Source organism: Cucurbita pepo, chromosome 3, assembly GCF_057944985.1.
Source record: "Cucurbita pepo subsp. pepo isolate OVF chromosome 3, ASM5794498v1, whole genome shotgun sequence".
NCBI lineage: Eukaryota > Viridiplantae > Streptophyta > Magnoliopsida > Cucurbitales > Cucurbitaceae > Cucurbita > Cucurbita pepo.
This window is the reverse complement of record NC_141800.1, coordinates 6,065,547-6,092,768: the sequence shown is the minus strand read 5'-3', so window position 1 is coordinate 6,092,768 and position 27,222 is coordinate 6,065,547. Positions and strand designations below refer to the sequence as shown.

At 35.6% G+C, this 27,222-nt stretch overlaps 1 protein-coding gene and 1 non-coding gene across 2 annotated transcripts; one reads left to right on the top strand and one right to left on the bottom strand.

The window, feature by feature from the left end:
* Positions 1-21,421: 21,421 nt before the first annotated feature.
* On the top strand, positions 21,422-27,032 carry LOC111789925 (UPF0664 stress-induced protein C29B12.11c). Its single transcript, XM_023670649.2, has 5 exons — positions 21,422-21,689; positions 25,644-25,755; positions 26,283-26,354; positions 26,438-26,643; positions 26,731-27,032. The coding sequence occupies exons 1-5, from the start codon at positions 21,580-21,582 to the stop codon at positions 26,837-26,839; spliced, it is 609 nt and encodes a 202-aa protein (XP_023526417.1). The 5' UTR covers positions 21,422-21,579; the 3' UTR covers positions 26,840-27,032.
* LOC111791918 (U6 spliceosomal RNA) lies at positions 22,279-22,381 on the bottom strand. The gene has a single exon (XR_002814707.1). It is a non-coding gene; the product is annotated as a U6 spliceosomal RNA (small nuclear RNA).
* Positions 27,033-27,222: the final 190 nt, after the last annotated feature.

The following is a 27,222-nucleotide window of genomic DNA, read 5'->3' as shown; positions in this document are numbered from 1 at the left end:
CTGAGCTAGAACGCTGACGTAAAGCATGGGTCCCGATCCGACACTATAGATACTGGGACTCCATGTAGTCTTACTCATTCTTTCACAATACAGTTTTGCCCAATTGTCAACTATATATGTAACTTTGCCAGGTAGGAAGTGTGCTAACTTGGTCAACCTATCGACAACTACCCGATCATTGTATAGCCTTTAAGCGTTTTAGGTAATCCTACTATGAAGTTCATTGCTATGTTTTCCCACTTCCACTCTAGTATGCTTAAGGGCTGCAACAACCCCGCCGCCTTTTGTCTAGAAGCTTTCACTTGTTGACAAACTAAGTTCTTGCTCACAAACTCGGCCACGTCCCTCTTCATGCTCTTCCACCAGAAGTGTTGTTTTAAATCTTGGTACATCTTAGTACCTCCTGGGTGCATGGCAAATGGCGAGTTGTGAGCTTCGTTAATATTTCTTTCCTTAGCTCCTCTATTGTCGAGACATATAGCCGTCCCGGATACAATAGCCCTTCATCTCAGGTCTTCGAGAATCCATTTACTAGACTTTCAGCTAGCTGGCTTAAGACTTTCTATAGGTTTGGCTCCTCTCGTTGGGAGGTAACCACTCTTTGCCCAAGTGTAGGTTGCACTGTAAGTCGGGCCAGTTATGCTATGACTCTCTCGGTCGCTACAACTATGTTGGCTCCCTCGAATTTTCTTTGTACCCTTACTTCCCTCGTAATGAGGGCCGAAGAGTGGGCCGCCTTTCTACTCAAAGCGTCTGCGACCACATTTGCTTTTCTAGGGTGGTACTGGATATCTACATCGTAGTCCTTTACCAATTCTAACAACCTTCTATATCTCATATTTAACTCTTTCTGGGTGAAGAAATATTTAAAATCTTATGGTCGGTTAAACTTTGAATTTTCTCTCCATACAAGTAGTGTCACCAAATTTTCAGCGTGAACACTACAGCGGCCAACTCCAGGTCGTGGGTATGGTAATTATCTTCGTATTCTTTTAGTTGATGGGACACGTATGCAACAACTTTACCATGTTGCATTAACACACATCCTAGTCCATTCTTTAAAGACGTCACTATAGATTACATACTCTTCTGAGATCTCGGGTACCGTGACGGTTACCAATCTCTCTTTTAGGTTTTGGAAGCTTGCCTCACCAGCATCATTTCATATAAATGGTACCCCTTTTCTCGTTAGCTGTGTCAAAGGCGAGGCTATTCTAGCGAAGTCCTATACAAACCGTCAATAGTATCTCGCTAGTCCCAAAAAAACTCTATACTGATGTTACCGAAGTTGGGCGTTCTAACTTCGTGACCGCTATGACCTTAGTAGGATCTACGGATACTCCGTCCTTTGTCGCCACGTATCCTAGGAAAGAGACTTATCGTAACCAAAATTCACACTTTGAGAACATAGCATACAACTTGTTCTCTCTTAGGGTGGCTAGGACTTTTCAGAGGTGTTCCTGGTGTACCAAGTTTGTTTTTTAGTACACTAGGATGTCATCAATGAGCAATTTGAACACTCGGTTCGTTAACTCCATTAACACAGCTGGAGCATTGGTGAGGCCAAATGACACTACCACGAATTTGTAGCGATCATACCTTGTCCTCAATGCTGTCTCAGGTACGTCTTTTTCTTTACTCTTTATTTAATGGTAACCTGATCGCAAATCTATCTTAGAAAATATCGTTGCCTCTCTGAGTTGATCGAATAAGTCTTCTATTCTAGGCAGAGGGTATTTGTTCTTTATGGTTCTCTTATTTAACTCTCTGTAATCGATGCACAAACGCATCGATCCATCTTTCTTCTGAACAAACACTAGCGCAACCCAGGGGATTATGCTAGGTCGAATGAACCATTTATCCCGTAAGTCTTGTAATTACACCTTGAATTCCTTCAACTCTGCTAGCGCCATGCGATAGGGTGCTTTCGAAATAGGCCCAGTTCCCAGCTCGAGTTCGATGACGAAGTCGACCGCTCGGAAAGGGGTATTCTAGGTAGGTCGTCCAGAAATACATCTGAGAACTCCTTTACTATTGGCAAGTTTTCAAGGGTCTTTTCTTTTCCTCTTACGTCTACAACACCTACTAATATAGTTCAACCGCCTTGTTGGACTAATCTCTTTGCTTTCATCATCGAGACTACATTTGGGGGTAATCCCAGTACTTGTGCATTTAAATTTAAAGCTAGGTCACACCGGTGGCGAGAATTTCATTATATTTTTTTTTTTTGCGACAGTCTATACTAGCACGGTTTGCAGCTAGTCAATCCATGCCTAGTATTACGTTGAAGTCGGTCATCTTTACTACTATTAAGACTACGCTTTAGAGTTTGGTCGGCTACTATTGCTTGGTCATTCTTCACTCTATCCTTAGTTACTATGTCTACCCTCTTAGGGTTGCTTGCCGACCATACATGCAACAAGGGTTCTAATTCAAACCCTGTCTCTGATCCCTCTCGAGGTGGACTCTCTTCAGCCTCACCTCGTCCTCTATCTCTAATAGGAGGTCGTCCCCTTCCTTGTCTTACTCTTTCGCATGGTCTAAGCAGCATGGTTCTAGAAACCAAGATAGCATCTCTTAAGTCTAAGGCTCATTACCTATGAAATTATACTATGCATCACATCTACAAAATTCACATCATATTGCAAACAAAATCACTCAGCATGCAACACATCACATCATGCTCTTAAATAAATACGTGAAATATCACAACAATTTCAGTAACATTAACATAAAAATGCATGCGAGTTTGAAAACGTTTCTCTTTTCTTATCTTGTGCAAGGCGTACCTGACGGTGACGGGGCATCGACGTTGGGACCATGGAACGTGCCAAGCCTACATTGTAGGCTAGTCTACAGAATCTAAAACCTAGAGCTCTGATACCAACTGTAATGACCCTAAATTTCCACATACTCAGAGTCGCTACTAACGTCTCATGCTCATCTATAATGCAGAAATATAACTCTTACATGAACATAACTGATAACGTAAACTTAAAAAAAAAAACGTTTAAAACAACTTCTTCTCTGGAAAACACAGCCATGGTCTTACGTATTTAAATATGAAATACTGAAATTTAGAGAAAACAAATACAAATACAAAATAATTTAAAACAATGAAATGCAAAACAACCTATTCTATCTTAAGACTAGAAATTTAAATATGAGTCTACCCTATGCACGTGCCACAGTCTCTGCTCGCGATGCCGCCATCCTCCGTACAAGTGCGCCTTGCCTTTACCTGAAAAAATGATGTGGCACACGGCCTGAGTATTTCAAAGAATACTCAGTAAGTGGCCCCACTATAGGGGGCCATGCAAATGCAAACACATGCAATCATGATTTAGGGACCTATCTCTAATCATCTTAGGGGTGGCCTCCAGTCTCGGACAAATTGGATGTGTAGTACTTCCCTACACACGACTCACACGTGCGAGTGTGAATCCCCAGGGCGCTCGCACACCCCCTGGACCCTCTGGTCAAGCTAATCTGTAGCGACGTCTGGAGGTCAGCGGAACCCCATAGTGTCATGCACCTCATGAACACCCTCATCTGTGTGCTTTCGCACCTGTGCGCATACGCGCTCATCATACGGTGCGCGTCCGCACTCATCATCTCTAGAGGAAGTAGCCCTATGCTTATGAACATACAATATGCATGAGGTCCCTCTAAATCCATCATAATGTCTCTTCTGATACAACCCTCTAGTCTCATCTCTTTGTTACTCTAGGTAACACATACTCGTGGATATTTATATTAATATCATTTTCACGCTCTAAGGGTTGTGTCCTATGTCGATCTAACGACATGATGCAATATGGCACTCATCATCATATAACATACTCAATATGGAATACATCATCATATTAAGGTAAACGTCACGCAATCATCATACTCATCATATTGCCACAAAGTACATCAAACATATCAAGTACGTCAATCATCGAAATATATATATATTACGGATATCATCAAGCATCATAACTCACACATCATCATAACTCATATACCGCATCGTACGACATAGTTCATACAACATCGTAACTCATACAATTTTTAGCCTATCCTATAGTAAGACCACTTACCTGAATAACTTAGACTGGTATCACCAATTTATCAAGTTTGGTTTTCTTCTTTGTATCCAAGCCAACCTATATGAACCATGACATCTCTAGGTGTTAGAGACATTGAGTATTGAATATATATATATATATATATATATATATATATATATATATATATCATTATCTTTTTTTTTACTCTATATATTTACTCGGTAAAATTGTTTCTATTCACCAAGTCTTCCATTTTCCTCCTCGACTGTCTTTCTTTTCTGTATTTAATTAGTTAAATATATATAATTTCCTTTACCTCTCTCTTCTCTTTTGTTTCTGTACTTAATTAAATATATATATATATATATATATATATATATATATATTTTTTTTTTTTTTTTTTTTCTCTTTACCGTCTCTCTGTATCGATTTAATTCTTTTCCAAACCTCTTGTTTAATGTTTAATTGTTTTCTTCCCTATTTAATTCCTTCCCTATTTAATTCTAACAGTTTAGTAAATGAAGGGGAGATCTAATTCTAAGTAATTGTATAAAGGAGAAGATCTATGATCTCATTCAAAGATGACATGATTTCTAACTACTAATTAAAATCTAAATAATTGGGTAACATAGGTGGAGATCTGATTCTAATTAATTCGATGAAGGATTTTGAATTTTTTCTTTTCTTTCCTAAAAATATCATTCTAATTTTTCTTTTCTTTCCTAATAATATCAGGAATCATTTTTTTTTTAATTCTGCCCATTGTATTGACTATTTTCAATCCAATGTGATTTTCATTTCTTTTCCCCTACCAAATTTTAATTGATTCTTGGGTTAAAATATCATCATTTCTAACTCAGATCTAAATAATTGCAACATATTAATATCCTTCCATACAAGAAAAGAAAAATGTAGATCTGACTACTAACCTTTTAAAATGACATCTCTCCGATTATCTGCCTAATCATCCCTCCATTATCTTCCTTTTTCCCCAGAAAATCTATATGCCTTTCTTCTCCCCATAAAATGGCCAAATCTTTTTCTTTCTTTTTCTGTTTTGTTTGTAGAATTATTGATGCCAGGAGGTATTTTTCTTTTTCTGTTTTGTTTGTAGAATTATTGATGCCAGGAGGTATTTTAGGGTAGGGTTCTCCCACAAAATCTATCTGCCTTTCTTCTCCCCAGAAAATGGCCAAAGCTTTTTCTTTCTTTTTCTGTTTTGTTGGTAGAATTATTGATGCCAGGAGGTATTTTAGGGTATGGTGGAGAGATTAAAGGAGGGGTGGTCAGTTAATTTTTTTTTATGGCTTATTTTATTATTTTTATTTTACTATTATTATTGTTATTATTATTATTATTATTATTATTATATATAACCTAACGGGGCGTTACAGATGATGATAGAGCACTCTTTACATGTGAGAGGTACGGGGATCGATACCCCACATCTCCAAAGGAAGACCATCGATTATTAAATGTATCATTTCTTGACCATCGATTATTAAATGTATTATTTCTTTTCAATATTTTCTTATTTATGACATAATGAGCGGAGATAGTTTTTCATTTTCACTATTATTGATGATGAGACGTTTTGGATTTTGTAATGTAAGAATCATTGAGATGTAGCTCATATGGTAGAGCGCTCGTTTTTTGACATAATGAGCAGAAATATTTTTTTATTTTCACTATTATTGATGACGGGTAGTTTTGGATTTTGTTATGTAAGAATTGTGGCGATGTAGCTAAGATGGTAGAGTGCTCTCTTTGCATGTGATTTTTACGGGGATTGATACCCCGCTCATAGGGATGTTAAATTTTTAAGTCACTTTTGAAAAGTATGATGTAGTATTGTGTGGGATAAATTGGATTATTGCCTATTATTGAATATTAAGTCTTGGGACTAATGTTTGCCATTTGTAGAGATGGCATATAATAGAGCAATTCATAGTACTATTCTCCTTTAGAGCAATTCATAGTACCGTTCTCCTTTGGAGCAATTCATAGTACCACTCATTGTTCTCCTTTTGAAGATGTTTGTGATTGAATCCACTTATGCCTCTTAATTTGATTTCTATTCATTCTAATATTTTTGTGAGTAAAGCAACCACAAGTAAAGCGAATATGATCAAAACATTGCATAAAGGGGTGAATGAGACAATTGAGAAACAAAATTTCAAAGTTAATTCAAGAACTAAATATTTTGGTGAGTAAAGCAACCACAAGTAAGGCAGATCTAATCAAAACATTGCATAAAGAGGTGAAGGAGACAATTGAAACACAAAATTTCAAAGTTGCTTCAAGAATTAACAAAGGACGGAAGGAAATCATTTTTCAACTCGATAACTGGGGTTGGATACATTTTCGCTCGGAGCGATTCTCATCTCAAAGGAAGACAAAGTTACATCAAAGAGGAGATGACCCTTATCAAGTCCTTAAAATAATTAATAACAATGCATATAAAATGATGGAGAATTTCCAGCCCATTCTACTTTCAATGTTGCTGACTTGAGTCCTTTGATGTAAGTGATGATTCTTCTGATTGAGGACGAATTCTTTTGAAGAGAGGGAAGATGATAAGGATCACGGTGTTCCAAATGTTCAACCTGGACCAGCCAAGAAAATTCAACAAGTATTCATTCTTCATCTATAAAATTGGATAGGCATGGTTCAACTATCATTTCATATGTTACAAGCTTATTCGATTGAGGAATGACCATTTGGAGCTTCAAAAGTGAATATTTACACTGTTGAAGTAGAGTAGATGATGAAGTTGCAAGAATCATAACATGAGTTGTTAGAAAACTTTATTTATTTTTAGTTTCATAAAGTATATAATGGTCAAATTGTCAAATTGACCGGTTCTTCTGCATAGATTCAAGGGGATAGAGATTAAATTAGAGCTACTAACTTCTTTTGTGGGGAGACTATAAATATCCACACATTATTACGATAAAAATCAAATTTGAGAGAAATGAAATTGATCTCTCAAGTTGAGGAGCATCATCTTTGTCATTTCTAAGTTTCAAGCGATTGTTGGGGTAGAATTGCATCTAAGTAGTCGATGGTTCAATTGTGTGGTTGAATGAAATTCTCAACCTTCTACTTATTTAAGATCTCTCCCTATTCATTGTAATTTATCCTAATATAAACAAGTTTGTTTTTTTAGGGAATGTATCAAGCATGTGAGTTTATTAATTACTGTCAACTTTGGTATAAAATGAAGTAAATACAAATGGAGTAAGTACATATAACAATAAAAGAGGAATTATGTTTACTAACACATTTTTTTTTTTAACCTGTGATAGAAGTAAATGGAGTAATAAAAAGAAACTACATAAACTTAAAAAGTTAATCCCATTTTACGATATAAATATTGTTAAACCGTAGTGAAGAAATAGTTTTGAAAACTAGCTCCTACATATTCATCTCGGTTTTGAAAACTAAAATTAAAAAATTAAAAAATTAAAATAAAAAAAATATAAAAAAATAAAAAAGAAAAGAAAAGAAATTTTACTTAAAATTCAAATGTTTTTTTTTTTTTTTTTTTTTTTTTTTTTTACAAAGGATAAAACACATGATAGATAAATGGAAAGAAAACAAATATAATTTTGAAAAAAAACAAAACAAAATAGTTATCAAATGAGCCTAATTTATCAACATATTTATCCTAAAGGAATGTATCCGATTTAGCAATGTTGCTTCAACTCTGCAATAGACAATGTGAAGTTAACATGATAGGTTTAAAGCACAAAAACACGCAGATAAATTAAATATATTGAGGTGCGGAAAACATATAGACTAGCAACTAAAAATGATAGAAACACTACAAGAGCATTTGGTCTAGTGGTATAATTCTCACGTCGGAAGTAAGGAGTCCCGAATTCAATAATCAGAGTGCCTCACAAATTCTGTCAAATGGTTTTGTGTGTTGTAAAAACAATAGTAAAAAAAACTTAACATGATAACTACAAATAAATGAACTCCAAGAAAACAAAAGTGTTTTTAGTGGTAGAATTATGTTCCTTAGACTCTATTCAAAATGGCCATAGTATACCGAAGTAATGGAAAAGTATATATGGGATGCCTTAAAAAAAGTAAAGTATCTTTTAAAACGGGTATGTTTTTATATCTAAAATTTTCATTATTGTCATTTGTATGAAGTGACATGTCTGCTACTAGAGACAAATTACAAAATAGAAAAAGTAGTATAATATATTAGAAAGATGATGTTTCTAAATATTTGAGTTTATGATGGTACAAATATTATCATAGTAAGTCAATGAGGGGAATACATCAACACAAAGAAATTAGAAAAGAAATATGAAAACTTGAGTCGTGAAAACGTAAATTGAAAAGAATCTTGGTGGCCAAGGAAAATGTAGTGTTATAAAAACTAGCTAGATTGAATCTTCATAGACTAATGTAAATTTTTGTGAAAATTGAGAGAAAGCTTCGGAGCATGTTTGCAATGGCTTAACCATGCAGCAACAGCGTGATGCTTCGAATATTCTTCTTTATGATTACATGCTAATGGTTCGTGAGGTAAGAAGTTTTTTTTTATGTTAAAGATATTTAGTCCTAAATTATAGTCTACCATATATATCATATTTGATCTTTTATTATACGGCATTTGTCTTCTATTAGACTTACCATAGGTATCATATTTTCCTTTTTTTATAGGCTCTTTTCATTTATTATTATTCTCCACTCCATTATAATTTATTTCATTATGTAAATAATTATAAATAGAGAACTTCATTTAGGTGCGGTGGTTTGAACAAATACATGAGATTATAGAATGTAGGGTAGCATATGTTAGTTTATGGGGAGTGTATGTTAGTTTACCAACTAAAATAATTTGAGGTTCTAAATCAAGTGTACAGAATCTCAAATGTACAAAATAGGAATTATAGGATGTCGACATTATTTTATGGTCAATATATTATTAAAATGAAGTACATCCAAATGATTTGAAGAACAAATTCTACGGTGTGATAGACAATGTGAAGTTAACATGAAAATAATAGTAGGTTCTAAAGCACAAAAACATATGGACTAGCAACTAAAAATGATAGATCCACTACAAGGGCATTTGGTCTAGTGGTATAATTTTTGCTTCAGGTGCGAGAGGTCTCGATTTGGGACTTGGACCATAAAGAGTCACCTACTCTTACTCCATTTGGAACTTGGACCATAAATAGTCACCTATTCTTACTCCTGCTCCCTTATCTAAGAATCAACATAGCAAAATCCTACTCTTACTATAAACAGTCACCTACTCTTACTCCAGCTCCCTTATCTAAGAATCAACATAGTAAAATCCTACTCTTACTGTAAACAGTCACCTACTCTTACTCCTGCTCCCTTATCTAAGAATCAACATAGCAAAATTATTTCATGAAGGCTTGAGGTAGTCTTATAAAAGAAGATGAGGATACCACTTTCAAATCGTACACACAAATTGTTTTATGATATTTTTTTTCTAGGAACTCTTTGTTATGTTGTCCGCTGAAGGTTTCAGGAAAGCGGCACACATTCTCATGGCACTGATCTCCTAATAGTAGTTTTACCTAGGTCATCTGCGTCACAATTCTTTTAAGGAAGATACGCCAAAAAAACTGGTGGACAATAACATTTAAAGAAGTTTCAGAGAGCGAGAAGAGGCGGAACGGAGAATAGGAGTGAGAAGGGCACAAAAACTTTCAGTGAGTCATGTACGGAAGAAGGAACTAGCAGGTTCGATTTTGGGTCCGTTCGAACTAAAATTTGAGACTCACTAGCCTAAAGCCCATTTGTGGTAAAGACAAAAACCTTCATTGACCCAACCCTCATTTGCACCCTGCATCCAACCGTTTCCTTTTCAACCAACACGCATGCTCTAGGCCCAATTCACGTAAATAGTCAAAAGATCCGGCCCACAACTGGACGGAAGGAAAGTGTCACAATCTCATTCTTTCAGTAGTGAGACAACGATTATGCGACATTTGTTCTAATCCGATGAACAAGTCAACCGTTGAAAATTCAGACTACATGGACAATATTAGTGTATGCTCGAGTAACGTTTGGAAGAAATTTTTTAGAAAACTTGAGCAAGGAAGTACGTTAAAAATAATTTCAAAAAGAAATATTATAAGCTAAAAGCGAATAAACAACAACAATTGATTTGATAGTATATAACCCGGGTAGGAAGAATTGACAACTAGTCACATTCTCCAATAATACATTTTGGAAAATTTTAGTCTGGGGTGTAGTTATGATTTTGATAACCTCCGTATTGGCACAATAATAATAGTAAAGACCAATCTAACATGAAAGAAAGTAAAAAAGATTTGGAATGAGCATGTCACCTTCGACAACAAATCGTTTACAAGAATGGCTGAGACATGCAACATGCAGTCACAGACAACACGCCTTGGGCAATCATGACTGTGACATCTACCCCCACACAATTTATTGATATCTCTATCAACCAACTCTTCATAAACTCAGCGTTATAGGATGAGGCAAACTTTAGGTCTCTCGATGCGATTCCAGCTGATCTCAGAATAAGGAGTCTCTTCCAATCTACTAAGAGCTGTTGAAAATCACTTCTCGGTTCGTTGACTCTTCATGTCTTCTCTGTTGGTGTCTTTCATACTTTCTTCGTTTGAAACTTTTTCTTCTTTGCATGACATCATACCACCTGCTTCTGCTTGATGTCTTCTTGGTCGGAGTAATAACGTTTCAAGTTACTGACGTGGACAACAGGGTTAGTCCGCATCCATAAGAGAAATTGGATCCTATATGATGTCTTCATAATCTTGTGGATAACTTCGACTAGTCCATAGTTTTTTCATACCAGTCTTTGGTTCTTGTGATTTGAGCTTGAAGTTGATCTGACCTTAACTTATATGAACTCTCTATTTTTCTTGAAATTATTGTGGTTGACGCTTTCGACAAACCCTTCTCATTATCCGTCTAGATGGTATTTCTGTGTGAACATGTGTTGCTTCAGTGGTTTGTTTTTGTCTCCCTTCTTTAGTAGAGGTGTTGGCTTTGTGTCTTTGCTCATCATTTGAGTGATCACTTACAAGAGCCTTTGTGGGTCTAATAAACCCAACGGTTAACCAGTCATTTAGCTTTTCATAGAATTCAGCTAGCTCAGGCTCAGCCGCATGACATTTGTTTGTGGCAGACGATCTCGACTGCAACATAAAACTAATCTTGTGATTTATCTCTCTTGGTGGAGATAAATCCATTATCTGACCTTCTTGCTTTGTATCGTGGTGCTCATGTAGTGGCAACAAGGTTTCTGTTGAGGTTGGCTCACTCGAGCTCCCCTTTTCAATTACAACAATAGCAGCAAGCGTAGGTTCATCATGGCTCAGATTTTATCTCAACTATAATATCGACATCATTTTCACCTCTCTTGGTTGATAGATGTTTTTCTGAATGATCGTCGGGTTAGCCTCCATTACTACTAGGCATTTTGCTATGGGCATGTAAATGACTTTGTGTTCCAACAGGACGTTCATCCCTGACACGATGTCGAAGTCGTCCATTTCAACTATCACAAAATGATTTGCCTAGTCCATGGCTTCAGCTTGATTAGAGTTCTCATTGTGACTCTTAAGACAGGTAAAGCTTCCAATTTGACGGCGCTCATCTTTCCTGTATCTCGTTGTCAAAGGATGTTAAAATGCTTTGCATTGGTCTCCATCATGAATTGTGGGTGGCTTTAGAGTCGACAATGGTGTTCCTTGATACTTTGTGCTTTATCCAGACCTCAACATACATAATATATATATATATTCTTTTAAGTATAACACATATGATCCATGGAAGAATTGTAACTCTTATGCTCATTAAGATTATAATGGCGACGACCTAAATTATAACCTAAAGTTGAGAATTAATGTCCTATTAGCCAACTCTAGATTTGTAATCATTGTAGAGCGATTGAAATTACAATGGAAGTAGATTAAACTCCTAGTACCTTAAATGAAGTTGGTCTCTTCCAATAAAGCATGAATTTCTCTTTAATATCATTAATACAATTATGCTACAATTATGCTTCATCTTGAACCTGCCAAACATGAAACTAAAAGTGGGTTCAATTAACTCCATTTTATTGTCATCTTAAATGATGTATAGGATAAATTCTTGATTTACCTTGATATTTCATATTAATTAAGTTTTTTGCAAAATCACAATTAGACGACGACAACAATGATGAACTTGGTCGGTTTATTATTTTAAAGAAAATTTCTTTCTCCATCTTATCCATAATAACTCTTCAACTAAATTCATATTATGCAAAGAAACAAATTTTTTAATTATAAGAAGTAAAATATGCAACTTTAACTAAAATTTCATCAAAACAAATTTTATTGCGATACAAGACAATTATAGCCTTCAAATAAAAACTAGAGTAGTTGTAGTGAACTGATAGAAACTCTAGTGTTCATTCACAATATAACAACCACTATGTAAATTATGACTTAAAAATTTGAAAACATAAGTTGTAGTTGAAAATTACATAAAACAATACCCTAAATCCAAGAACTCGTGTCCAGTTAGTCAATCCTAAAGATTGTAACGAGCATAGAGAAATTACAGCTCCACATGAAGTAATTTAAAGTTCGAGTTACTTAACTAAAGTTTATCTTGCCTTTAATGAACCATGAGTTGTACTTAAGTTCGTGAAATGCTTATAGAGTCCAACTCTTAGTACTGTTAATGTAATTATATTTCATATGAGTTTGTCATAAATGAAACTCAGGTACATTCAATACAACTTTATTTTCTTGTCAAACGAACCAAAATAGAAGAACTAAATCAAATAAACTAATGAACTAAACCGAATCATAAATAAGGAAATAATAATAATAATAATGATGTCTAGATCTCAAAGATATAATAATAATAATTTCACATGGATTTCATTAACAAAGAAAAATAAATGAAATAATGATGATACACTCAATAAACAACTTAATATAAATAAAGTCTATAAAAAGGACATTTGGTCTAGTGGTATGATTCTTGTTTTAGGTGCAAGCCAACACGTGTTTGTATAACTTTGTTAGGTTGTTGGTTTATTTTTAGCTTCTAACTCCAAAGTTAAAAATGATAGGTGTTTAATAAAGGCCATTTGGTCTAGTGGTATGATTCTCGCTTAAGGTGTGAGAGGTCTTAAATTCAATTCTTGGGATTATCCATCTTAACTTTAGCCACGAACACTAGCACAACGCCTAACTTGAGTCCTTTTTAATGTAGGGGTTACGCCTAACTTGAGTCCTTTTGACGTAGGTAATGACTTTTCTAATCCAGTAACTAGGAGACGATGACCCGACCGACTTTTCTAATCCAGTAACTAGGAGACGATGACCCGACCGACTTTTCTAATCCAGTAACTAGGAGACGATGACCCGACCGACTTTTCTAATCCAGTAACTAGGAGACGATGACCCGACCGACTTTTCTAATCCAGTAACTAGGAGACGATGACCTGATTTTTCTACTCCAGTAACTAGAAGACGATGACCCGATTTTTCTAGTCCAGTAACTAGAAGACGATGACCCGATTTTTCTAGTCCAGTAACTAGAAGACGATGACCCGATTTTTCTAATCCAGTAACTAGAAGACAAAGTTACATCCAAGAGGGGATGACCCTTATCAAGTCCTTGAAAGAATTAATAACACATATAAAATGATCTTTAATAACAATGCATATAAAATGATCTTTAATAACAATGCATATAAAATGATATTCGCAGTGAATTTTCAACACATTCTACTTTCAATGTTGCTAACTTTAGTCCTAATGATTTTTCCCTTATCAAGTCTTTGAAAGAATTAATAACAATGCATATAAAATGATCTTCCACATTCTACTTTTAATGTTGCTAACTTGAGTCCTTTTGGCCTAGGTGATGATTTTTCTTATTCAAGGACGAATCGTTTTGAAGAGGGGGAAGATGATAAGGATCACGGTGTTCCAAATTGTTAAGGATATTTAGTACTAAATTATAATTTACCATATATATCATATTTGATATTTTATTATAGGCAAATATCTAGATATTTGCCTTCTTTCTTCTTTCCATACGTATCTTTCTATTTATTGTTTTTTCTATTTATTACTCTTTCCATATCCTTGTAATTTATTTGCTTATAAATAGATACCTTTCACACCATTTAGGTGTGGTGGATGAAGCAAACATTCTCACAAATGTTCCAACTAGACCTATTTCACGATCCAAGGCCAAGAAGATTCAACAAGCATTCATTCTTCATGTACAAAATTGGATAGGCTCGGTTCAACCATCATTTCATGTGTTACAAGCTGTCGATTGAGGAAAGACCATTTGGAGCTTCAAAAGTGAATATTTACACGGTTGAAGTAGCGGATGAAGTTGCAAGCATCCGTACATGATTCATTAGAATTTTTTTTTTTTTTTTAATTTCATGAAGTTTGTAGTGGTCAAATGGTCAAATTGAGTTCCTACTTTGTGGGGATTTAAGGGGAACCCCAGCCACTAACTTTTTTTTGTGGGGAGACTATAAATACCCACAAATTATCAGGTAAAAATCATATTTGTGATGAATGAAACTGATCTCTCAAGTTCAGAAGTTACCCAGACTATAAATACCCACAAATTAAAATTCCCAGACTATAAATACCCACATACCCCCAAATTATCATGTAAAAATCATATTTGTGATTAATGAAATTGATCTCTCAAGTTGAGAAGTTCCCCTCTCAGGTTGAGAAGTTCCCCTCTCTCAAGTTGAGAAGTTCCTCTCAAATTATCATGTAAAGATCATATTTGTGATTAATGAAATTGATCTCTCAAGTTGAGAAGTTCCCCTTAGAAATCCAAGCATTGATCAAGTTCAACTGTGGAGTGACTCAATTTAGAACGGAGGTGTTATTAGAATCAATTTGGAACTCCATCAATTTAGCAAATCTTGTTTTGTATAAGGAGGTGTTATTTGACTCAATTTGGAACTCCATCAATTTAGAACGAGGTTCCAAATCTTGACATTGATCAAGTTCAATTGTGGAGTGACTCAATTTAGAACAAGATTCCAAACCTCCTTTTGTAAGGAGGTGTTATTTGACTCAATTTGGAACCTGTAGTGACTCAATCTAGAACAAGATTCCAAATCTTGTTTTGTATAAGGAGGTGTTATTTGCTCAATTTAGAACAAGGTTGTTTTGTATAAGGAGGTGTTATTTGCTCAATTTAGAACAAGGTTCCAAATCTTGTTTTGTATAAGGAGGTGTTATTTGACCCAATTTAGAACCATGTTCCAAATCTTGTTGTGTAGGAGGTATTTTTTTTTCTTTTATTCAAAGTATTTGCTTCATTAAAAGTTTGGATTGTTGGCGGAGAATTAGGGTTGTCTTATCACCTTATAGAAAGAATCTGAGAATAATCAAACTTTTGAGCTGTCATTAACGTCTCATTTCAATAATAATTAATGATCAATAAGTACAATTGATTATATTAACAATTTCTATGAAAATCAAATAAAGTAAATGAAATAATAATGAAACGTTCAATGGACAATTGAATATGAAGTCCACAACAAAGGCATTTAGTCGAGAGGTATAATTCTTGTTTTGGATGTAGTCGAGAGGTATAATTCTTGTTTTGGATGTAAGAGGTCTTAAGTTGAGTTCAATTCTTGAAATGTCCTTCTATATAAAAGACTTAAATAATGTTATCAATTCCCTTCTATATAAAAGACCTAAATAATGTAATCAATTCTTGAGATGCCTCTTCAAATTTTCTCTATTTTGTTTTTGCTCGAAAACTTCCACCTATTGTTTCAATGTTTTGTAACCTATTTTTTACCTACTTCTTAAGAAATCAAGCGATACATTTTAAGAAATCAAGCTATATTTTGAAAACTAAAAAAAAAAAAAAGTAGTTTCCAAAACTTAGTTATTAAATAGAAAGAAAACAAACATAATTTTGAAAAAAAAATGCATACACTTTAGTGGCAAACAAACATAATTTTGAAAAAAAACAAAATAGTTATTAAATAGGCCTAACTTATCAACTTATCCATCCTATAGGAATGCCTATGCTTTGGTGGCAATGCAACTTCAACCAAAATAATTTGAGGTGGATCATTCATAAAGGAGGAAACGACTTGCTAATACCCCATACGCTGAGGAGCAAAAGGAGGAATCCGCCCGAAGAGGGGCAATCTACAGAGTCTTAAAGGTATAAGGTAGGAATCATAGGATATGAACTTTATTTGTCAATATTTCTTAATAATATTGATTGAAGTACATCCAAATGATTTAAAGAACAAATTCTACACACAATGTGAAATTAACCTGAGAATAATTGTAGGTTCTAAAGCACAAAAAAAACATGTGGATAAATTTCAAATCTTGAGGCACACAAAACGCATGGACTAACAACTAAAAATCATAAATCCACTAAAAGGGTATTTGGTCTAGTCTCTTTAGGTACAAGAGGTCTTGAGTTCAATTCTTGAAATGCCACTCTATGTGAATATGTGTACGAGGCACTTTCTATTTTAGAATAAACCATTCTTGTATGAGTGGGACAAGATCTTGCGAACAAGACTTGTTGCTATGAACTCGCCCAACATTTGGGTGATTACTGACAAGAGTCTTTGCGACCCCCGTTACTACTTATTACTAACGCATTTTGCTAGGGACATGAAATTTTTGTGTTCAATTAGGACATCCATCCCTAACATTACTACTTATTACTAACGCATTTTGCTAGGGGCATGAAATTTACTTTGTGTTCAATCAGGACATCCATCCCTAACACGATGTCAAAGTCATCCATTTCAACAATCACATAGACAAGGGTTCTCTTTGTGACTCTTAAGATAGGTAAAGCTTCCAGCTTGACTTGCCTTGTCCAAGTCTCCAGGAAAAGCTTCCAGCTTGATCAGAGTTCTCTTTGTGACTCTTAAGACAGGTAAAGCTTCCAGCTTGATTTGCCTTGTCCAAGTCTCCAGGAAAAGCTTCCAGCTTGATCAGAATTCTCTTTGTGACTCTTAAGACAGGTAAAGCTTCCAATTTGATGACGTTCATCTTTCCTGTGTCTTGATGCCAAAGGATGTTAAAACATTTTGCTTCGTTCTCCGTCATGAGTTGTGGGTGGCTCTAGAGTCGACAATGGTGCTCCTTGTTGCTCTATGCTTTACCCAGGCCTTGACATACATAAGAACACGTTCTATTGGCTCCTCTATCTCTTCCACTCTCTTCTGGAGAGCGGAAAAGTATTTTAGTGTCTCTATGCGGGGATGCTCAACATTCTAAACTTACTATATTTTTGTTTCTAACGTCTCATACTCGGCTTCTAAATCCACTCTATGTTGGAAGGCATATAGAGTCACCTTCCGTGGACATTCAAATTCTCAATGGCCCCCTTGCATTTGCAGCAGGACAAGGAGCCTTGACTGTGACTATTCTTGCTATGAGGTTTCTGCGATTAAGTTCTACCTCTTTGTTGGGAGAATTAGCTTTCTCATCCTCGTCTTTCAAGTTTGTCACCTCCCTCACTCTTGGAGGAGTTGAGTCGGTAATTTCTATTACCCCCACTTATGGAAGCCTAATTCTGCCTTTCGTCTTGGAATTGATTATTGCTAAGGTTAGTCATTCAACTGTAGCATAGAATGTGGAAAGGTCTTGGGCTTTCGTCTTGGAATTGATTATTGCTAAGGTTAGTCATTCAACTGTAGCATAGAATGTGGAAAGGTCTTGGGCTCTTTATTTAAAAAGCTTGGCCTTCACCCACGACGTCAACTCCTCAATAAAACTAAAGACCTTGTCTTTCTCGAACATGTCACGAATGTCCAACATAAGCCAAGAAATTGTTTAACGTAGTCTCGAATATTTTTAGTATGCCTCAATTCTCATAACTTCCTCCTTGCGATTATCTTGACATTATTCTTGGAAGAATTTAGAGCGGAGTTCTTGTTTTAAACTCTCTCAAGTGTCCACATTCCATCGACCATCTTGAATGTCCAAGTACTTAAAAATCCACCACAACTTTGCATCATCGACTAGATGCATTGTTGCGGACATGACCTTCGCTTCTTTCTACCATGGTATTTGTGGCTCAAAAGTAATATTCAAGGTTGAAGATAAAGTTCTCTAGTTGGGGTTTGGTTTCCCACCGCTCTCATGATGAATTTTAGTTGGGCACTCAAATCCACAACTTCAGCCTAACTACCACAAGGGCTACTCTCAAATCCTCTGAAATTTTTGAGGCCATTTGAACGCTCGCTTGTTTGGTATTGTCTAAGTCCTAGATGCATTCCTCCATCTGGACAACAAAGCACTTCGAGTTATTCCCACGCTCAAAGCCACTAGCATTTATGGCCTTGTCTTCTAGGGCCTCAACCCTAACCTGATATGAATCCAACAACTGATCACGTGCATGTACCCGAACGAGCAATTATAAGAAGCAATACAAAGAAGATTCAAGTATCAAATCAAGAAAATAATGGAGTGGCTGACATTGGAAAGTGATTAGAAGACTTTCCTTTGGTAGTTGAACTACCAATTAAGACAATTTATGAATTGCCTTATATTCTTCAATTTATATTTAATAGCATTTATTAAAAGTTTGTATGAATTGTCTTATATTCTTCAATTTGTATTTAATAGCATTTATTAGTGGTTGGTGGCTGAACTTTATTTTGTTAGGGTTATCTTTTGGGCCTATTTAAAGGCATGTAATACTCTGTTCGAGGGATTTTGGTTGAATACAGAAAAAATCTTTGTGTTTTCTTGATACTCTTTTGGTGTTATTCTTTTTCAAACCTTCCTTTAGGTTTGATGTTTAAACCGATTCATTGAATTAGTTTTGATCAAGCTAATTCTGGAGTGAATTGTCTTGGTATCTAAGAGTGACCATCATAGATTCCAAGTTCGATCTAAGAGTCATTCATCTTCTAACCAGCTCTTGGTTGGAATCAATCCGTTAAGTTAGCTTTCTCTGTGAGCGTTTTGCAAGGATTCTAGAAGGACCTTTAGCTTTGCAAATTCCAGCATTGTAGGCGCTTATCATAACCATTAATTCACGAACATGCATTGCCTCAAGGTGGCCTACCATCTCGTCGATCCTATCAGTTTTAGCGGCAATCTAATTCATGCGAGACTCCAAAAGTTGTATTCTATCACGAACTTCACTCAGGTAGAGTAATTGATCTTTGATCTCTACCAATCGGTCAGCCTGGGAGTTGCCTAGTGTTTTGCAGCAGACATGTTTGTGTATTACGATTCAATAAGCCAACTCGACTCTTATACCACTTGTCATAGTCGCACTCTTTCAATAGTGAGCCAGCGATTGTACGACACTTATTCTAACCTAGTGAACAAGTCAGTTGTGTGAAACTCGGACTGCACAGACAATAGCAGCGCATCTCGAGCCACGGGTCATATTTGAGAGAAATGTTATAGAAAGTGAGTGAGAAAATACATTGAAAACAATTTTAAAGGAAGCAATATTATAAGCTAAAAGCAAAGAAGCAGCAACAACTTTGATAGCATATAACCTGGGTAGAAAGAATTAACAACTAATCACATCCCTATATTTTTGGGCATTTTAGCCGCAGTTGTGTGTAGACATGACTTTGGTGATTAGTCATACACCCCCATATTGACACAACAATAATAGTAAAGGTCTACCTACCTTGAAAACAAGGAAAACGGGTTTAAAACGGGCATGCGGCCATAGACAACACATCCTAGACAAGCATAGTCTACATATTCAACATGTGACCCTAGAGAATATGCCTTGGACAAGTATGATCATGACACCAAGCCACCTTCATATAGCACATCACCCTTGGTTCAAGTGCGGCTCGATCGAGTCTTTCCTCTTGCACTCAACTCTAGTAGCTCGGCTTGACGGTTTATCTGTCTTTCCTCTTGCGCTCAACTCTAGTAGCTCGGCTTGATGGTTTATCTGACTCAATCCCAACATTTTTGACCCTTTTAGAGTTGTTTTTGACCTTATTTTAGACATTTAAGATCAATATGGCACCTAATTGCTCAGTTTAAATTATTTTGAGCTAGAAGTTGGAATTATTTGATATTCTAGGTAAGTTAAGTTCGCTAATATTTCTTAATGCGATGTCATAAGTCCACCTAGGTTGAGTAGACTTGGAGGGACAAATTTGAACCAACTTTAGGAATATTTAGTGACTCCGACTCAGGCAAACCAGGTAAATGGCTCTACTTGATTTGGTTTAGTTTGATAAATTATATTATGTATAATGAGGCATACCCTATGACCCCTAACCATATCATAATTATGATGTTATGTCATATTATGATGATATACTCTACTATGTTATGTCAGGTTTTGCCATATTATGCAATATGTACTATGTTATGTCACAAATTAATTTAAAAAGTTAATCCCATTTTACAATATAAACCTTGTGAAATGATTGCAAAGAACTTTCAATCTGCAAAATCGAAAGGTTTAGTAGAAAGCAATGTCAGTCATTGCCACTTAGAAAGTAAAAAATAATAATAATAATAATACTATGTAGGTACTATGTAAACCATTAGCATTTCAAATTTCCTCTATTTTATTTACGCTATAAGTTAGTGGTACAAATGAAAAACAAAATTAAAAAAGACTTAGTCCCAAGAAAGGTATTTGCATTATTGTATATTTCTTAAAATATTAATTGAAGTAAAAATTTTATTGTGTGATGAACAATGTGAACCATATGAAATTAACATCACACGGGTGAACCATGTGAAATTAACATGACAATAATAGTAGCTTCTAAAGCACAAAACACATGGATAAATTTTAAATCTTGAGCGCAGAAAATATATGGACTAGCAACTAAAAATGATGGATTCACTACTAGGGCATTTGGTCTAGTGGTATGATTCTAATTTTGGGTGCAAGAGGTCTCGAGTTCGTCGAAATTCGAAAAAAAAAATCTTGAAAAATATGACTATTTTAAAAATAATATTTCTTTAATAGAAAAAAATCATTCAATTTTTGCACATTAGATTATTAAAATTTGTGTTTAAATGATAATATTAAAATGATAATAAATTAGCAAATATAATTGTTTAGGTCGTAATTTTTATGGTATAAAATACATTATTTTAAATGATAATAAAACCACAAATAAATAAATCATTTAGAATAGATAGGGTTACAATATGGTGTTAAGTTTAACCACAAAATATTAATTTTCTAAAAATTATGGAAAATCATTATGCAATTGAGTTGAAGTTAAAATTAAAACTAAAAGAGTTCTCTTAACCATTTTTACATTACATAATTAATTTTAATATAAACTAAAACAACCGACCAATCCAAATGCCCCTAAATTTGGGCAGTTTTCTTCAAGAGGAGCTCCAATTCCGCAAGTAGTCGGCCATTTCTCGAATGTTCTTCCTGTGCACCAAAGAATTATCCAGAAGGTCGTGGATGTTGGCGGCGATTAGAGTTTTAAACCTCGCGTCTTCCTAACCTGGCTCACTTCTGATCTCCCATGGCTCTCAACCCTAATCTGTTTTCAAATGGGATGCCCGTTCCCTTCACCAACGAGCTTTTCGTATTGGCTAGAGATGGCGTTGAATTTGAGGTTGATAAGATCCCCGGGTCAGTTCTATTTCTCCTTTATTTCCTTTTCGATAACCATTACACGACCGACCATTGTAATTGAACTAATTTGGGAATTTGCTGTGTGGATGATTCCTAAATTTGTGTCATATGACGGTTGCTTATTTTGTTTCTGTTTTTCTAAATTTTTCCTGGTTGAATCAGTAATCTGATTTTCGATTTTGAGTTGATTCTGGGTACGAGTCATTCTGATTGACCTTAATCGTGGGGACGTCTTTTATAACTTTATTTAGTTTACACTGGGTTCGATGGGGTTGAGGTGTGATTGATTATTGAAGGTACCATAATGCCTACGCGAGGAATCGTTGAATTTGGGAACTTAATCTTTTTTATTACAATGTTATTGCGTTGACTGATTTGACCTTGTTCAATTCTGTAGTAAAACATAGATTCTTCTCCTTTTTGGTTTTGGAAACCAGTACCTGGCCAGGGCTGAAAGTTTGGGAACCAGCTAGAACAGGACAGACTTATAGAACTAGTTTCTTGGACTTTTTTAGTACCTGGAGATTTTGGAAATTTTCCATCGTTATGGAGATTTCGGAAATTTTCCATCTGTTATTAACCATCGTTATGTTCTTCATTTTTCTCGATTTGTGCATGTCATCCTAGTACAGGGGCCATGCTAATGTTCTTTGTATAGTTCCAGTTTTATCAGATTTCTTCGAAGGGACATCTTTATATTATTCATATTATATGGTTACCCGACCTTTCTCTTTTCAGAATCTGTTTCTGGCAGTTTGATTAATTTTATTTATGAAGGTATTCTGAGCGAGGGAAGTATGGTAGATTAAGCTAGACATGAAAAATTTTAAGAACTCATTACTTGATTCTTTGAATAAAGGATGCAGCTGTTTGGCATATATGGAAAATGTAGATACTATGTTTCAAAAATGTTTTTATATTGTAACTCTTCTTAAATTTCATGAAGTCAAGTTCGGACTTTTTGAGTTAATATACTCATGGATGCTTTAAAAATTTTCTTGTTTCAAATATTAAAAACTAGTTGCTTGTCTGCATTGTGTGTATGTATACCTGCATGAGAGATTCATCCAGTTCTTTGTGCATCCATCACTTCTTGTATGAACGAAAGTAAGGAATTTGGGTGTTTAGCCAAAGGGGCAATCTCTATTTGGCTACAATGCCAAATAGCTATTAAATACCATATTTAGCTATACTGTCACATTTGACTTGAGAGGAAAGAAAAGATTTTCAAAGTGGTGATGTGATGTCTTAGAGGAGGAATTTCATATTTGATTAGTAATGCGTCTTTGGGTGTGGACTAAAGAATTTTGCAATCATTTTGAACAATTTGAGCCTCTTTTCCTAGTGGTTATTTTTTTCATGGGCAGTTTGTATGTCCATTTTTGCTATGAAAGTTTGGTTTTTCATAAAGGGAAAAGAAAAAATAAAGTTAAGGGTTGGCCATTGAAAGTATCAGTCAATAAGAAAAGTATTGGTCAAGTGCCTAGTGGAGCAACTAGTAGTCTATATGATTTGGGCATCCGGGCGAGTTAGTACAAATCGAGCAAAGAGGGAGGTAACTCAAGAGAATGAGTTACCTGCCCTAGGGAAGTGTCCACAGTATTGTGAATGGATTTCATTGGTCAATCCATGTTGGCTGTTTAATCATGCAATGTGCTTGAGAGAACACCGGAAGTTTCTCTATGAATTAGAGTGGACGTGCCTCATTGGAGAGAGAGTTCAGTGACCAACGTTTGCTCCAATGAAGAGTGTGAGGCTGCCATGATGATGAGGAAACATGCTTGAACGAAATGATAATGTTGCCTATTTGCAATTATAGGTGGCTTAAGAAGAGTAGGCTAAAGGGGAGAGACGACAAGAGAAGCACACCATTAAGAGAGTGTGTTAGTGGTGTTCTTGCAAGTCTCATCCAAGAGGTAGCATCCTTCGGCCAAATGGGCCCAAGCTTGAAACCAAGAGTTGCATTGGAAAAAGAGCTTGTCAGTTTTCCATGAAGCAGGTATCTGCTTTAGTTTGAGAGTAGATGAGAGTGAGGTTCATTCAATGAGGTAATCTCATAGTCAATTCTGTTAGTATAATAGTGTTTAGCACAAAAATAGCACATAGTAGTGTGTTAGACCTTACCTTAGGAAAATAAAGGATTATTATTGGGGGACACAACCATTGCACCTGGGAGGAGTGAATTACTACTTAGATGAAGCAAGTGAGAGAGTGGATGACAAGTAAGTCATACGTCGAGCCAACTACCAACTGAATTTTCCTATGAAGGAGAACGACGCATTGGAAAATCATGAATGGGGAAAATAGCAAAAGTTAAGCATGAGTTGGGAACTCCCAAGTTAGTGAATGTACGATTGGAGTCACATCATTGATGCATGAGTGTGTAAGCTGTTGCTAGGGAAAAAAAGGTGGGGGAAAGTACGACTTGTAGTTGTAGTGTGCATGCTATTGCTAGAAAACAAGGTGGGGGGATTTGGTCGAGTGGGTAGAGTCCCATGTCTAGCAACAGATATTTGGTCTTTATCGATGGAAGGTTTAGGTGAGAGAACTATAGCCTCAAGAGGCCAGAGGTAAGATTATCTTTTCTCCGAACTTCCATGTGTCTTATTTAAAGGTTTTTTGCTTTTTAATGTACAAGATAATCTTCTTAAAATCTGTTCCTATTCTAGGGTTAGCACTAGGCTTGAGAATAAACACACAAAAAGCTGTGGGATTAATTTTCCAGCTCAATACCATCTGAGGTTGCATTTGAATCTTTGACCTCATGGTTATGATTATATGTTTTAACTAATTGAGCTATGCTAAAGTTGACAAGTTATTGAGATTATTTAGGACCTAAGATCTATGTGATTTTTGTCCATTGAATTCTAGGGCAAATACTTGTCCTTTCACACTTCACCATCTTGTCATGTTAAAGTAACTTTCCACATCTAGTTCATGAATAAGGAAGTAGTGTAGGTAGGATGAACTATCACAAAGCCTCACACATAAAAGAATGAGGTTGAAGTGTGAGCTGCCCGTCTTACACAGTGTCACTCTGCCCCTTTTTTATTTGGTTATGCTTTCCTCACACATGAAAAAATCTTTACGAGGGTATCTAGAACTTTCCGAAACAATCTTGGTGAAAAAATGTTTTAAGTTTAAATGTTAGAAGCTTTATTTGGGGTTGTAATGGCCATGACAGGCAAATACTCTTCTCATTAATGGGGGGAAAAAAAAAACTTCTGTGAGTCAAGAGGGGATGTTGTTGCCGCTTATCCTCACTCTTAGGAATGTGGCTTTGGGTGTCTATTAAGGTGTGCCAGCTTTCTTTCCAGAAAAATTCCTCGTGGTACAATATGTTGACTAGGAAGGACAAAAGGTTAACTTCTAGGAGCCTGGACAATTGTGGCAATACGGGGTTACATGTTGGGTTGACCATTAGTTCCTCGAGCTCATTTTTCTATGGCTTGTGATAAATCTTATCTTAATTGGTAGGTATTTTCTTGGCTCATATATATATATCTTGTTGCTTAATGGCTAACAAGGTCCTAGTTCAACTCCTTTCTGGGACAAAGGGAAAAGGCTTGTGGAAGACTACTTATTTTTTTTCATCTAATGGAATATCTGATTTGAAAGGAAGAATAAAATTTTTAGAGATGTGGAGAAGGTATGGGAAAAGGTCTGTTTGTAGCCTGGTCCAAATGGATTCTGCTGGTTTTGCCTTTTCTTTTTCTTTTTTTTTTTTATGTACATTTTAGAAGTTCAATAAGATATCATGTTGCTCCTTTTTTGTATGCAATTTTCCCTTCTGAAAAGATTTTTGTCCCTTATATTAAAAATAAAAAGATATAATATCCCATTCTGACACCTTTTACCGGCAATAATTGCCTCTTTGTATCAATTTGGATGAACTTGGTTGTAAGTGGCAGAGATGGTGCATGAGCGTAATGGATTTTACCTCTCTTTCAGGGCTTCGAGTGATCGTGTGAAAGCAAAAGGGACTATTTACTTGTCAAATGTACGCATGGTGTTTGTGTCAAATAAACCAGATCCATACTTCACTGCATTTGACATGCCTTTGGTAAGCTTTCACTCTTTATGTTTACTTGCCTTCTTGATGCCTTTTGTCCTTATAATTGTCCATCTTTGGAAACTGAATTGGTGAGAATTCTCCTGCATAAACGAAAGATAAAACTACATTGCAATATCAAAGGAATTACCATATCCATAGGTTTTAAGAAGGTTGTCTCTCCGACAATCCACCCACTATGGACTGGCGCACCAAAATATGGCCTCCCCTCCACAAATCCTAGCTCATATTTATAACCAAGTCATCTCTATCTAATTATCACTATATCCTTTATAATATCTCACTAATATTCCGAATATATCTTCTAATAGTACTATTTACACAATCTTCATGAAAATGCCCTAATAAAATCTAATAATTTGTCGAGTCCTAAACTCAAAGCAACTTATTCATAATCTAGTATGGGCCTCTTATATTTGTGTGTCCATATTTTTAGACCTAAATAGCTGTTGGATTACGTTATTCTATTCGACATTTTGTTGCATTGCTATCTAATATTTTGCTTGTTGCGCTTGCAGCTCTATGTTCATGATGAGAAATTTAACCAGCCAATATTTTTCTGCAACAATATCTCTGGATTAGTTGAACCTGTAAGCATGCGAACTATTAGATCACATCTTGTTTAGTGTGTCCGAGTGCTACTTTAGAAAGCCTAGCTAATAGCTTATTACAGGTGGTGCCTGAAGACCAGCACAGGGCTCTCTACTCGACTCACTCGTTTAAGATTTTGTTCAAGGAAGGGGGATGTGGTACCTTTGTACCACTCTTCTTCAACTTGCTGTCTTCAGTGAGACAATACAATCAACATATGAATGCAGGTCCTCAAGTTGATCCATTGCAGGCAGCACAAACTCCTGTCGATGAAATGATGAGACATGCGTGAGTAGCGTTGATTCTCATCGAATTCAATCTCATTGTCAAGTTGGAATTTGTCATTTGATTATGTTTTTGATGTTTAACTTGCAGCTATGTTGATCCAAATGACCCGACGAGGATCTTCTTACAACAGCCAACAGCGGAGTCCCAGTTAAGGAGGCGCACATACCAATCCCAACCAGCCGAAAATGCAATGTGAAGTTAGTGGAATTTCGATCTCGTACTATAGATTTGTTCGTTGGTTAGCACTTTGTTATTACTTGTACAGTTGAAGAATGTGTTGAATTTAAAGTTACATGAGTTAGACCCAATTGTCATTTACAAAAGCTTCAACTCAACTCTTCCAATACGTTATATAGCCCTGTTGGTGCATGATAGCATTGGTTCTGTGATTATATGGCTTTTGACTGCTATTGGTTTTTGTGCTTTCGAAGTATTCCATTAATTTGTGGCTCCTTTCTTTGTAGCTGATTGGATTGTCATAAGTTACATCTTAAGTGTCATATAAACAGCTTCGTCAATGATTAGGAATGTAATTAGGAATGTAATTATGAGATATTTCCATGGCCTATGCTACAACCA

Bases quoted from the DNA above. Each gene is read 5' to 3' on its own strand.
- LOC111789925 (XM_023670649.2), top strand. From the start codon at position 21,580: ATGGCTCTCAACCCTAATCTGTTTTCAAATGGGATGCCCGTTCCCTTC. The intron at 25,756-26,282 runs GTAAGCTTTCAC...TTGCGCTTGCAG, and splicing joins CTGCATTTGACATGCCTTTG to CTCTATGTTCATGATGAGAA. The intron at 26,644-26,730 runs GTGAGTAGCGTT...TTTAACTTGCAG, and splicing joins GATGAAATGATGAGACATGC to CTATGTTGATCCAAATGACC.